Source organism: Scheffersomyces spartinae (assembly GCF_019049425.1).
Source record: "Scheffersomyces spartinae strain ARV_011 chromosome Unknown scaffold_1, whole genome shotgun sequence".
NCBI classification, from domain to species: Eukaryota; Fungi; Ascomycota; class Pichiomycetes; order Serinales; family Debaryomycetaceae; genus Lizanozyma; species Lizanozyma spartinae.
Genome location: NW_025065048.1, coordinates 620764 through 635661, shown reverse-complemented (window position 1 = coordinate 635661; position 14898 = coordinate 620764). Strand labels below are relative to the sequence as shown.

General features: G+C 39.4%; 5 protein-coding genes across 5 annotated transcripts; 3 read left to right on the top strand and 2 right to left on the bottom strand.

Annotated features, from left to right (window-relative positions):
• Nucleotides 1-37: 37 nt before the first annotated feature.
• On the bottom strand, nt 38-1150 carry KQ657_000257 (zinc-binding alcohol dehydrogenase family protein; the record flags this gene model as incomplete). Its single annotated transcript, XM_043191112.1, has 1 exon — nt 38-1150. The coding sequence occupies one exon, from the start codon at nt 1148-1150 to the stop codon at nt 38-40; it is 1113 nt and encodes a 370-aa protein (XP_043051789.1).
• Nucleotides 1151-1571: 421 nt separating this feature from the next.
• Nucleotides 1572-5282, bottom strand: UBP12 (putative ubiquitin-specific protease; the record flags this gene model as incomplete). The annotated part of the gene is made up of 1 exon (XM_043191111.1): nt 1572-5282. One exon carries the CDS (start codon nt 5280-5282, stop codon nt 1572-1574), a length of 3711 nt encoding a protein of 1236 aa, XP_043051788.1.
• A 575-nt stretch (nt 5283-5857) lies between these two features.
• Nucleotides 5858-12394, top strand: BPH1 (Bph1p; the record flags this gene model as incomplete). Its single annotated transcript, XM_043191110.1, has 1 exon — nt 5858-12394. The coding sequence occupies one exon, from the start codon at nt 5858-5860 to the stop codon at nt 12392-12394; it is 6537 nt and encodes a 2178-aa protein (XP_043051787.1).
• Nucleotides 12395-12443: 49 nt separating this feature from the next.
• KQ657_000254 (uncharacterized protein) lies at nt 12444-13753 on the top strand (the record flags this gene model as incomplete). Its single annotated transcript, XM_043191109.1, has 2 exons — nt 12444-12447; nt 12582-13753. The coding sequence occupies 2 exons, from the start codon at nt 12444-12446 to the stop codon at nt 13751-13753; spliced, it is 1176 nt and encodes a 391-aa protein (XP_043051786.1).
• Nucleotides 13754-13788: 35 nt separating this feature from the next.
• Nucleotides 13789-14877, top strand: KQ657_000253 (uncharacterized protein; the record flags this gene model as incomplete). The annotated part of the gene is made up of 2 exons (XM_043191108.1): nt 13789-13816; nt 14279-14877. The coding sequence occupies 2 exons, from the start codon at nt 13789-13791 to the stop codon at nt 14875-14877; spliced, it is 627 nt and encodes a 208-aa protein (XP_043051785.1).
• Between the last annotated feature and the right edge of the window lie 21 nt (nt 14878-14898).

Here is a 14898-nt window from a genome sequence, read left to right as displayed (position 1 = left end):
TATAATATACGATATTAATATAACATACGAAACTAAATTAGTTATGTCTCCATACAATCTTTTCACCTGAAGTCTTACCCAGTCTCAAAAGATCAAGAGCTTCATTGGCACTAAGTAAACCGGGCTTTAACACAGTTAAAGCAGGGGTTCGCACTTGCTGGAGGAATGAAGCCCAATGATTGGATGAGAACTGTTGATACTTGGCCTCTAAGTCTTTGTTGGCATTAATACCGAATCCAATGGGTCCCTGTGATTCAGGAACAATTTGGTACACCAAGGTTTGCTTAAACTTGACGTCATCATTGTCTCTGGAAGGATCAAGTCGAAGGTTCCCTGCATTCAACATCAACAAGTTGTCTAAAGTCACGGGTGATGAACCCTTTGTGGCATCATATAACGATTGCCATGTTGAAGCGTCGGAAACTGTGTCCAAGGCATAGACGAACTTACCTTCTCCAGCAGCCTTGATTTGTTCAATGGCATCAGCATCATGATAGTCAATTACAACATTTGCACCTAGCAGTTTCAAATAGTCATGGTGTTTTCTTGATGCAGTAGCGATGACCTTAACACCGAGTAACCTACTGGCAAGTTGAATACCATAGATTCCTGCAGCAGTGGCACCACCCCAAATGAGAACGGTTTTGTCCTTATTGGCTTCCTTGTCCATAGGAATTCCCGAGTTGTACAAGAATGAAACTGCCATTGTAGCCAGACTTAATGGTGCACTGGCCGCGGCTTCAAATGAGTCAATTGCACCTGGGCCATGAGAACCAGGGCTTAAAACTTTAGACTCGTCAATTCCATCAAACAACACAGTGGCAGGTGCATCAACAAGAACATAATCCTGGAATGCACCATTGACAGATGAAATGTTTCCATGTAATGTCAGTCCTACCTTATCTCCGACCTTGAAGCCATTAACTCCGGATCCAACCTTCTCCACATAACCAGCCACATCACTACCAATGACATCTCCCTTCTTTCCCATACCTAGTGCAACGTGCTTCCAATCAGTAGGATTAGCTGCATAGGCTACCGCTTTGACGAGAAGCATACCAGCGGGGACTTCGGGAACACCAATCTTCCGAACCTCACCCCATTGGCCAGTCTCCAAAGAACCAGTGAATACAATAGCTTCTTGTGACATGTCTTACTTAACAATATCCAAACACCTTTAAGTTATTACCAACAATCTTGAACTTTGAAATCACTAGCAATGCCCTCGGTATTTATACTAAAAACATTCGCGGGAAAATCGTAGAGACACTATTGGTAAGCATAGATGTTGAGGGCATTTTAGTGGTGGTGTTCAACTTACGATGCTGACAAATGCCACTGCGCCTACCAATCAAGAAATTGTAGTTTCATTGTAACGACTATTAGTGTCACGTTTGGAGTCAAGTCGAAGGTTCTTGGGACTGTCCAATTGAGTATGCGTTAAGTGCGGTACGTTTTTGTTGTAGTACTACTTGGTGTTACCCAATCGAATATACTTTAACTCCGGGGAATGACGGCTTATCTCCGCAGAAATGCTTGGGGTTATCCGGTCATATCGGCTTTCAGGCGCACTACTCCGAACCACTCTCGGCATCATCTCCCAACTCATCGTTGTTGACCGAAACTAACTTCATACTGTCTTCCTTGGAGATTAGTCTCATCTTCCGAACCTTGTTATTGTCGTTGTTGATGATGTTGATGGAATTGGAGCGAGTTTTCTTTAGATCCTCCTTGCGGTTGGATTCGTAGATGTCATCATCGTCGTAGAGGTTGGTCTGTGTCTCGTCTTCAAGGTTGACTTGAACGTGAGCAGGTGACTCGTGGTTGTCTTCTTCCTCTGCTTCCTGTTCCTCATATTGCTCCAACTGTTGGTGTATTGCCAGAATCCTTGCCTGCCTGGTATCAAATTGAGCCTTTAGTGCTTCGTAGCCAGCATTCAACTTGCTTTGTAAATCGTCTCCTCCTAAAATATTATCAGGAACCCTTCTCTTGTAAAACAAAAGATAGGCTCTGCTGTTGACTACTTCCAGAGGATTGGGCATCTCGGAAACGTGACTGTCGTTGAAATAGTGCCATTTGTTATCTCTAAAGTTCTTGACACAAGCAGTATAATGACCACCTCCCAATCCACCATAATGGTTATCAACAGCTATCAAATCATAGATCTCATTGCTCTTATCCATGTTATGAGGTTTGGAAATAAACTTACCCATGTCCAACCCTTCAATGGGGAAGTCAACCAAAGCATCAATCTTATCACTGAATGCCCTGGCACTGTGGAATCTCTTCAAATGTATAGTCAAGATATCTCCAGTAGACCATAATTGAATAGTCTTTGTTGCTTGCTTGTGGTCCTTACAGTTAGGACAATACCATAAATCATGTTCACCAAGAACTTCCGGTCGGCTAAACTGTTCTAAACAGTCATATAATGATATGGTTTTCACTTCCTTCTTGTGTTTAGTATTGGTGATACTGGGGTTTGGAATTCTAACGGGTTTGGCCCATGCTTGCTTGTCACTATCACCAAACAATTTGTCATAGCATGCTGGATTCCAGCAGCAGATCAAAGTTGTTCCTTTGACTATCAATGGGGTAGTTTTATTGACCACCACAGCTTCTTCAGAGCAATCACCCATTTCTTTCTGTGGAGAGTTGATATTGGAAACACTAACACTTTCAGAGTCCAAGGGTGGTTGAATGGAGGACGGAGATGGTGGTTGATGATCACTAGTATCATCTTCCAGTAGTACAGGCAGCTTCTCCTCGGATTGGCCACTTTTACCCACGATTATAAACCCATCTTCAGTCAGATCTGATGAAGACGAAGGCCCTTTATTACTATCGTCTGAATCAGCAGCAGCTGTAGCTTCCTCTATATGTTGGTCAATTTCAGCATAGTAATAGTACTCTTTCTTCTTCTTAGGTAAGAGATCAATGAGATTAACTGCCTCTGAAATGTTGTTGATCTGCTGTAAGGGCACGTACGACAAGCCAAGCTGCAGTTTATCAGCTGGTGCAGCTGTAAGTCGAGAAGAATATTCTTGTCCCAATCTGTACTTTGGTTTGTAGTCTATGTCCTCGGCATAACGTTTGACTTCAAATCCAAAATTACCACTGATATAAGGGTTAGCCAATGAAACGTCAGAATCATATTCCTCTTCATCGTCTACAGGATCAGAGTACATCTCTTGGTCATCGCTGGATTCAATTAAGCTGGGGAAGTCTGATTTCTTATACCACTTCTTGTGAGTCAATTGAAGACTTCTATATTCATCTTCAAAGTTAACGTTGGTCAATACCTTTATAGCAGTTTCCAACTTGCGTCTGATGATACCAAAGCTTTTGGTATCAGCGTTGTTTTTCTTATTTAACACGATGAACAATGGGAGTCCAAAATTAATATCTCGTCTATAAGAAAGATCTTCATCAGGAACAAAGTTAAGCACGGGAACGATGGTATCTGATTCCGGATCATGAGGAATAATGTAGACCACAACTTCATCTTCCTTTTTTATCAAATCACCTATGGGAACAAACTTGTTCTTAATGTTATCAGCTTGAAAGTCAGTGTAAAAGGAGTTTCTAAAGAGCTCATATAAAAACAAGTATTCCTTTGGAATGTTTAATGAGTTGCTCAAATAAGATACCAACATTTCGTAGTTGGAAGAATAGTCCAATTCCACTTCAAACACCAGGATCTTATTGATGAATTTACTACCAAATTCAGTGAGATCAACTATGGTGAATGTATGGTACCATTTCTTCTGAACAGGCAACGGTAAAGTCAAGTCATTGAAAGGGTCAAAAGTAATGGAGGTCTTGGAACAATCAGGACACACCAAAGTAGATTTATACATTCCAGTGAACAAATCTACTATAATAGAATCGTTCCTTAACTTGTGCAAGTCCCAACAAATATTTGCCAATCTTACTATAGCAAGAGGATCGTCTATTTCATCGTCTTTCAACTCGGGTTTATCGTTATAGGGCTTCACATGGATTCTATTCAAGTCTTCATGAAGGGCATCTAACAACCAACTTAGAAACTCCTGTGAATCCTGTTGCAAGTAGCCGTAAAACATTGACGAATATCGTCCGATAGTTGACTTGAAGTCTCTGGGTGCTATCGACTGTGGAGGCTTAGAACCACAGCCAATATCAAACATCTGTTTAAGCAAGTTGCCAAACGAATTGGCAACGGCTCCCTTGTATCCTAAAGGGTTGTCATTATTGAGTTCTTGCTTGTACAAGTTGAAAAGAAAATAACTATTGATCTCTGGAACATGCAATAGACATTGTAATGCTGAGTTCATGTAGCAAGTATTCCCAAGGTTCTGTAAGCCCGTGACACCACCCATAGCCAGAATCTGGTTGAAGGTGGAGGCATCTTTGATCATAGAAGCAACGTAGTTGTCCAATGGGAAGGCCGCAAGACTCTTATCGTATTGTTCCACTACTAAATGGTACACTTCATGGACAATTCCATTAACACGTAAAGTCTGAGATAAATGATTTGGAGTGACCAATCTCTTGTATTCCACGTCAAACACAAATGTTGAGGGACTAATAATTTGGGGCCATTCACCACCACCATCAATGAACCAAAGTCTTATACCTTTCTTGTCTAGTTTCTGTTCTATAGCAGACACCAACTGGGCCATCGTCTTGGTTCTCGACACAGTTACCAACGGAAGCGACTTGGACTGATGGTTATTATAATGGGACTGACTATGTGACTGACTGTGATGACCATAATGATTATGACTGTGATGATGACTCTTCTTGGATGACAACTGGTGTACATGAAACATAGCAGGGTACCTCTCCACTTCCATAGCCCCCGATTCAGTGTTACTGATCAAACTTCTGACTATGGGCGTCCCCAGCACGCCAAACCACTCCCTAAACTTATGGAACACCAAAGGAGGAACATTAAACGTCCCCACAGGCTCAACGTCTTCTTCATATAAACGGCCATTGGAATCTACAATGGATTTACAATCAATGGGGCCCAAAACGTGACAAAGCTCTTTGAAAGTGCCAACCTCAACGTTAAAAAACTTGTCCAAGTAGACACTGGGTATCAAATACCAATCGTCGCCTTCTTGTCCACGTGTAGTACTTAATAAGCTCTGGATCTCTTGTCTCCTCAGGTCAACTTCAACTTCATTCAGGTGATTCAGTTCATTCTCGCTCAAATGGGTTCCTTCTTCTTCCGCATCTCTTCCTATTTGAACACTGGGTTCCCACTCTTCACTATGATCCATTTCTAGTCTCATCTTGTCTGTATTGGTTGGCGCTTTATCTATGTGTGTGTGGTTTGTTAGTGTTAACGTTAACTTTTAGTCAATGGTCGTGCGGAACTCATAGATCCCCACAATATTGGGTAACAGTATGCTGACTATATTGCAACTGAAACATAAAGAACACTGTAACTAAACAAAATACCATATAACTGTAATCAAATTACTTCTGTAAGTTCTACTGTCACTACTATTGCAGACACTGCATATACATATATATATATATATATATATGTATTTGTCGTCCTAATATTGGTGTTAGGGTGTATTGGTCGTGCGTCAACTGTATATTACATATCTATCCATTGAATAAACTAATAGCAATAGACAATAGTTACTAGTAGATAGTATAGTAATAATACTAATATTTATTATTATTAACATACTGCAAAATTCTAGTACACCAATTACAATTACTTGAAGTTATATCTAATAGCTGGTGTTCGGGTGTCGCACTCATATTAAATCCGTGGTATCAAAATCATCAAAGGAGTTAACAAAGTACCCCATACAAAACCGTCAATTGCCCCCCACTCACTCACCCCGAGCAAATGAGTGGTATCAACAATAATATTATCAATACTGATGATGAGTTTATCCGATGGGTGTGCATAGATATCTTCAGTCAATACGAGTTTGACGTGGAATTGTTGACCAATTGGCAATTGGAATTGATCGATTACGTCAATGACGCACCCGCTTTAGCATCCATAATACAAGGCCAAGTTATCTTGGGAACTCCTAACCGGAACGTGGGCGTTGAGTACCAGAAGGTTCCAGAAGCCATTGACAAGTTGTTTGCCGCTGAAATGATATCAATTGAGTTCAGAAACATCATGTTAGCTCTCATAGTGCATGTATGTGACCAGTCATATTTTACAAAGGTAGGGTTACATCGAATAGGCTACCTTGATCGGGTAATAGTGATGATTATAGACATAATGGGCACAAATAGCAGTGGTGTACTGACTAGTATAACGCATTTGATGCTGTTGGCGTTGATCCTTAGTGAGTTTGGGGTAACTCATCACCAACTCCAATTGCTAATGGATGTAGTGTTTAGTAGTACCACTAACAGTGGTACTACAAAGATTGTGGTAATGGATCTCCTTTCCCAATTGTTTGCTGCGAACCCTTATAATGCTAGGTTATTCATATTCAACTACCAGAACCCATTGCCGTTCCCCTTGGTCAAGGAAATGTCTACTGGTTGTTTCACCATCTTGTCGTGGTTCAAGTTGGTTAGACTCGACGGTAGTGATAGTTCTCCGGTGAGATTGATGTCTTTGGCTGGCAATGATAAGCTGTTTCTCCGAGTTCAAATCGTCAATTGTAACCAAATGTTGGTGGAATTGATGGGTGATGGTGGTTCAACGTTCCAATATTACTTCAATAAGATTTTGAATTTGGAAGATAAGTTATTACATCTTGCCTTTACCTTCGACAAACACTCAAATCTTAGTCTTTATGTTGATGGTGAATATTGTGAGTCTCTACCTTGTGCCCAGGTATCACGAGTGATCCGATCATGGAATAAACTTTATCTTACTAACGATGAACCTTTCATGATAACTAAAGAGGAAATCATTATCAATAACTTAAGTCTACTCGATACTACTCTTCCATATGAGTGGATCTATATGTTATATGCTTTAGGACCGGACTTTGACTTTGACTCTAGAAATCTTCCTAAGGAGAATATAAGAGATTTATTGGGCCATTTGTCAAAAGAGAAATTGGTCAATCTAGCTTATAAGTTTAATGACAATTGTCTACCGCTGATGCTGATGCTGCTGATGCTGATGCTGCAGTTAGCCAATAAACCTCTCGTCATGAACCACCAATCATCATTATTATTCCGATCTGTGGATCAACAAGCTATAATCAAAAAACTATCTCATAGCATGCTAAAGGCAGAGAATTACTTGTTTCAGTTGCATGACACCATCAACAACAATATCCAGGAAGTACCCAACTCATTATTGACTCATCAAAATCCAGCTTCACTCTATGGGGCATTTTTTGCCATGGGAGGAACGAATCTATTGCTTCGACTATTGGAAATTTCTATAAATATAAAGGACGAAACATTTAGAGATACCATGGTTTACAAAACCCTTGAATTGACATTTACAACATTGACGAATTCAAGACGTTTATCGAAAGAGTTTGAATTATCAAGTGGTCCAGGAATACTTTTGTTGTTAATGACAAAGTATAAAGATGGGTTTAGTAGTAAATGCGAGTTCAATTTAGTGCCAGAGTTAAAGAAAAGTGATTACATTCCAAATTTACTTGATATGGTATTGAGTTACTGTGGGATTGATCGTTCTAATCCAGAAGATGCCATTATCTACGATGCACTGATATATAAATCGATGATATTGAGTTTTGATTTATATTCCAAGAGTCAAAGATTTGATGACTTGATAAAGCACATAAACTACCTTCTTATCGACTCCAAATACTCTGATTTCAATATACAAGAGTTAATAAGGATGAAGTTCTTAAGAAAGTTCATTACCTTCTTGGAATCTGAGGCATTAACATACTACAACGAAACCACAACCAAGTCACTACTATTATCGGCTTGGAAGAACATTATTATGGCTGATCCATCTGTGGAATCAATTAAATCCATAGCCAGCTTCATTTTGCATTCTCTATATGCTTCTGAAGGTAACACAGAGATTGGAATTATTGTCTTAAATGCCCTAGCAGATGTCTCCTGTGATAGTTCCTGCTCAATCAAGGTACTAAGAAAGTTCTCAAGAGCAATAACCATACATTGGATACTCTTGTTGTTTAGATTCGATGAGTCCTTGGATGTTGTTCAATATGCTTATCGACTTTTAATGAGGTTATTAAATGTTCTTGGTCCTCAAATATGCAAGCAATTTTTCCAAATGAATAGTGGATTGGATATTTTAACCTTCCATCTCAAGGAGTTTTGGGCTAATGATGGATTATTTGTTCGAATCTTCATGTCATCGTTCGGCATTGATATTGGCATTTATAATGGAGAACTGCTTGCCAATGTTATGGAAAAGTTCTCTAGCTCCATCAAGAAAATAGTGATACCTGAAACAATAGTTCTTTCCAACAGCATGGTACTAAATGCTCTTTATCGCCTACGGTTTATGCATGGAAGAGCATTGAACTCGCCAAGAAATAGCTTTGATCCTGATGTCTTAACTACGTCCTTCGATGCCTTAAGACTTACAAATGTCTATCTTGATGCTATCAATTTTGGATTTGAAAACATTACCTCATTACATGAGTTCTTTAAGTCGAAAGTATGGTTAGATGGAATTGTGGAGACCTTGGGACATCTTCGGCTTTGTAAAGATTTCATCAAAGGAGAATTGGGTGAGAACTACCAGGAAAGTTATAAGAAACTCACCAGAATTATAATGCACATAATTGTCAGTGATATTCCTTATTTCACTCAGAATGTTTATTCCCAGTTGGATGAATTGACCAAGAAATTGATTTTGGAGAGCATTTTGCCCTTGGTCTTTGAACATATGAACCATTTTTTGGCAGTTTCAAAGCATATAACAAACGAAGGGAAGTATTTGAATAATTTGGTTTCTATCATTGACATTTACAATACATTTTTGATGTCTGGTAACATCGCCATTATGGATAAAGATTTGCAATTGTTTCTTGAGTGCACTGTTTGTGTTATGGAGCAGCCTAATGCCTCCAAATATAAGAAATTGAATGGGATTCTAGGTGAAGGTTTAATTCGTTGGGTATCTCAATTTGATGAAGATTCCTTAACTGCTGAATGGGAAGTGCTAACAAGATTCTTTCTCTTTAGACAGTCAACCATAACGAAGAAGGAAATATTGGATGCTAACACTCTATTCAAATTGATTGTCATTTACTTTGGAAAGTTTGTTAGTGCTGATGAGGTGATAAGACACCAATGTTTCCATGATGTGTTCAACTTCTTAAGAACGTGCTACATCATGTATGGGCCGAATTTGGAGGGCCAACTCAATAGAATCGACGGTGACGATTATAAAGATACGTTGCTCGACTTTTTCAACGAGCTTTGCGTCAAAAATGATGAAGAAATGATTCTGAAACTAGAACGATACCCATTCATATCAAGGATCATTGCAAAGTTGGGCCAACAATTCCAACGTGGTTCCATTAGAGATAATTGGGTTAGCATCAATGGGATGTTGGATGTGGCTCAAAGTCAAGGTGGCCGACTTTTTCATTTGAATTTTGTTGAAATTGAAAACTTTAGGAAGGAAAGTGAACAGTTGAAGTTACAAATCCTAAGCATTGAGCTGCGTAACATCAACAGATCAAATCAAGACAGGAAGGAGAATTTTAATTTCTTCATTTCGAATTATCATACTATTAAACTTGAAGTATCAAGACTAATGGAAAGCAAAATTAGACATGGTAACCCTAGTCTTGTGGTTGACTTGATTGAGAACACAGAACGTATGAGAAGCAGGCTATTGGTTGAGAACCTGCTTTCGGACTCGGAGAAATTGCTGTATAATCTTGAGATTCCAATTAAAGCCGGTCCAGTTGAACATTCTATTGAAAATTTGAGGGATAATATAAATGGTTTGAGTATATCAAATGTCTATGATCCAACAGATAGAGAGTCATTTGAAATAGTTGACGATTGTGATTACGAACAATCAACCGAATCCAATGGAGATGAGAATAAGAACAGGAAAGTCATCAGAAGCTTATTTATGGGAGATTTGATAGTAGCCTTATGGAACGTTAGTCAAATCAATGGGTTGGTTCCAGTGGAAAGTCTATTAATTCTTGGGAAAGACTTTTTATACTTGATTCTGAATTATTATCTTTGTTCCAATGGTAATGTCATCGATGCTCTGGAAGCTACCGAGGATATAAGGGATCTGTATGTTCAATTGATTAATTCTCAATCCAGCAAGCTATTAAAGGATGAAGCAAGGACTCATGTGACTAAGAATTGGCCCTTAGATAAGATAAGTTGTATTTCCAAACGACAATTCCTTTTAAGGGATGTTGCTATGGAAATGTTCTTTTCTGATGGAGCCAGTATCTTGATTACCTTCATTTCCTCACAGGAAAGAGACTCGGTTTATAATAAACTTCAAACATTTGCAACTTCCAATGGTATCGATGCTGATTTATCTGAAGCTTTAGAGATGTCGCTGTATTTGGCAACTTCATCAAGATCATCCTTCAATGTTTCTTCACATTTCTTTTCACAAACTTTCACATCTATATCCAATCCATTTGAAGCAACCAAAAAGTGGAAGAACGGCCAAATGTCCAACTTCTATTACTTGATGATCATTAATACTATTGCTGGGAGAACATTCAATGATTTAACTCAATACCCAATATTCCCCTGGGTTATTGCGGATTACACTAGCGAAGAATTGAACCTCAGTGACCCCCGAACTTATAGAGATTTGTCAAAGCCTATGGGCGGACAGTCAATAGACAGAGCAGACAGATTCAAAGAAAGATTTGAAGCTTTGAATAGTTTGAATGATCCCATGACTCCACCGTTCCATTACGGAACCCATTATTCATCTGCCATGATTGTTACCTCCTATTTAATAAGGTTGAAACCATTTGTTCAGTCGTACCTATTATTGCAGGGTGGTAAGTTTGATCACGCTGAACGACTATTCAGTTCTGTTGAAAAGGCATGGGTATCAGCATCGCGTGATAATACAACTGATGTTAGAGAGTTGACTCCGGAATTCTTTTATTTGCCTGAATTCTTAATGAATGCCAACAATTTTGAATTAGGTCACTATCAATCTGGTGAAGCTGTCAACGACGTTGAACTCCCTGCATGGGCTCATGGAGACCCTATGATATTTGTTGCAAAGAATAGAGAAGCGTTGGAAAGTCCTTATGTCTCTGCTCATTTACATTTATGGATAGACCTTATCTTTGGATTCAAACAGAATGGCCCGGAAGCTATCAAGGCATTGAATGTGTTCCATCATTTGTCATATAATGGTGCTATTGATTTGGACAATGTTAGAGATGAGCTTGAAAAGAGAGCCATCATTGGACAAATCAATAACTTTGGCCAGACTCCCAATCAAATCTTTACCAAACCACATCCTGAGAAAGTGGTATTGAACACTCCAGGCCTTTACTGCACATTTTCAAGTGTAGAACCAACGCTTGAGTTTGTATCCAAGTTGAACCAACCCATCACCAGCATTGAGAGAAGCAAATCAAGTTTAACAGGACGTCCCAATTGTGTATCCTCAGAAGATGGAATGTTGATTCGGAAAGCTTCCTTTTCAGATCAGTGCCGGTCACTTCTGATTGGCAATTCATTATTCCTCAATGTTCATCAATCACCAATAACTTTTGTGAAGCCAGTTGGATTCAAAGTAATACTAACCGGTTCCAAAGATGGCTTGATTTGTGTGTGGAGGTATGTTTCCAAGTCGCTGAATTTATTGTTGATCACCTGTTTGAGGGGCCATTCTTCAGCCATAGTACTGATCAAAACCAGTAAGAGTTTCAAAGTTGGTCTAAGTGTGGATGAAAATGGGTTGGTACTTATGTGGGATTTAGCCCGATTCAAGTTTATTAGACAATTCAAACCACCACCAGATGTAAGTCCCAAACAGGTATTTGCAGCCATATCCAATGATACGGGTAATATTGGTCTTTTTTACAATGGTGATAAAAAAATCCTTCTCTTGGTGAACATCAATGGTAGGCAAATTTTGCAAGAGAAGTTCACCGATTTGGATAAACCTGTAGTAGGCATTGGGTTTGGAACCATAAATGATACAGCAGTGCTCACTTCAGGAAAGAAGGTCTTAAACAATCATGTGTATTGGGCACATGATCTTGTGACCATTTGGTTGGAAAAGGGTGTTCTTGTGCATGAACTTGGATGTAAAGACAAATGGACACTTCGATGCGTTAATGCACTTGACTTCTCCGAACATGTCCACGGAGTTATTTCTTCGTTAGAACTTTTGAAGATGACACAAGTGGATTCTCATGATAAGCTTTGCAGAGGTCATTTAAAGCTTATCTTGGGGGATTCCAGGGGAAAAGTGTATTCATGGTAATATAATCAGCAGCCTTTAGTGTAAGTAGAATGAATGAGTGCACCCATTAATGGGTATTAATTCAACCCCCGAAGTCACCCCCTGCATATAACGTTCTTTCTCAGGGTTAGTGCTTATTCCGGTGGCTATAACATTATTGTTTGTCACGTTGACTAATGACACGGATTATCAATTGCTTCTTCACAAGAAATGAGAACATGGAAGATTCTAGCACTTAGTGTTGTTTGGTACGTGGTATCTTGTTTCACCACTGTTGTGTCGAGGATAATACTTTCCCAGGAGAAGCTCCCGTTGTTCTTGGGTCAATGTCAGTTCTTGATCACGGGGTCAATTGCCTTTTGCATACTTGTTCTTCGACAACGTCGGCAAGCAGAAACAGGCACTAGTAGTAAGGGAGGAGACAATCAGCGTATATTCAATGGTGTTGCACTTGCTATGGTTGCCCCATTGGGTATTTTCCAGTTTGTAGGGAAATATTTTTCACTTCATTCTGTGCCGTTGATATCGTTGGCTACAGCCAATAGTGTACGATCCATGTCTCCTATACTTGTTGTAATTGGGTACCGACTTGTGTTTGGAGTCCATTTCCCTGTTTCCACGTATCTATCGTTAGTGCCACTTATAGGTGGGGTTATCATGCTTATAAGAAGCACCTCTAGTATGGGACAAGCCACCTCTGCTAATGAATTAGATCCTGCAGAACTAAGGGGTGTGCTTTACTGTTTAGCCAGCTCCATCACGTTCACGGGTCAAAACATGTATACCAAGCTGTTGATCACCAATAGGTTTCAACCTCCTAAGGAATTAGCACTCAACATCAACAATACTAATAGTGTTGATTTTTCTGACATAGAAAAGGATCATCATCTTCCCAAAGGACACTCTGGCTCCACAGTTCAATCGCCATACAATGTGACCGTGGAGTCCAATAGAAGATTTGGGAACCCATTGACCTATTTCACAGCAAACTCAAACTCCAATGTCCCCATCCAATCTCCAGATAAGATGACCACCATATTGTATTGTTCGTTGATTGGGTTTATCATATCACTGGTTGGAGTGCTAGCCAATGAAAACCCATGGCACATAAGTGCTTGGACCATGTTTCTTATAGTGGTTGATTCCATATCTCATTTCATTCAAATGTTTCTTCTGATCTACTTGTTAGAATCAGTGCCAGCTGTTACATACCTGATTTCATCCATCATCAAGCGAATAGCAGTGTTAAGTTTCAGTTTGTTGATGTCCGAGTCTCATCAATTTGATTCTTCACAAATTAGTAGTAATCAACTCTGGGGGGTTGCACTTGTTGGCATTGGACTATATAGTTATAGTCATTGGGGATCCAAAGCAAAGTAATATTACGTATCGTGTTACATAAATCTACAATTAACATGTTTGGAAAGGCTAGAATGCACAGAGGTCATCGTCAAACGGATTCATATACCATCGTAAAAGATAACAATCAAGTATCTTCTCGTACAGTATACAAATATCATCCTTCTAAACCTACCACGCCCGCATCTTCCTTGACTACCCTCATAAATAATAATATGTGACTAGTATACTCTAGTATGCGTTGTAGAGAGCCAAAGTCTTCGAGAATGTAAATGACCTACGTCATCAGAGAACAGCAGCTCCACAATAATACGCATACATGTACAATAGAGAAGAAAAGAGACTTATACTGCTCTGAATTAAGTAAGGGCAGTTACCGTTTAATTTATAGGAAAACTTTTTCGCGTGTGCGAACCAAAGGCGGGTAACGGCCCCTAGTTTATTTGACAGGATGAATAGTGGTAATACTTACCACTTACTATTCTACAACGGTATTCTACTAGATAATTATGAGACTTCTTACGGCTATACGGACAGTTATATCAGGTTCACTTGCTCTTGGAGCAGTACTTAACGGGAGAATCACCCATGTTCCCGAAGAAGGGGCAGTTGAATCATCCATGCCTATTCTCAACGTAAACAACTATCAATCCCGAATAACAGTTAACTTGTACGACTTACAGAGTCGTCCAACATATTATAAGCAAGTGGCATTAGTAGATGAGAACTGGACGTTCAAGTTCCCGGAGCTAAGCGATGGTGACTACGAATTGATAGTTCAATCTGTTGACTTTGTATTCAACGAAGAACGGTATAGAATCTATGTGATCAACGACAACATAAAAGTGTATGAGGATCCATTATGGGATGAGCACAGAAATAGTACCATTGGGAAGTCGATTGATATTTTGGACATTGAGATCACCGAGACCAAACAGTACTTTGAACATGCACTGGGATCAATTCATGAAATGCTCTTGAATAGTCCTTTAGGGTTTATCTTTGAGAATAGAGCGTACACCATCATGTTTGTGTTGACGTTAGTGCTTGCACTGTTTCCCTATGTATTGGGGTTCATCAATCCTGAGCTTGCAGCTGAGATGAGAGAAATCCAACGAGGCAACACAAAAGTATTGGAGAAGTAATGGTATAGACTGTCTATATAC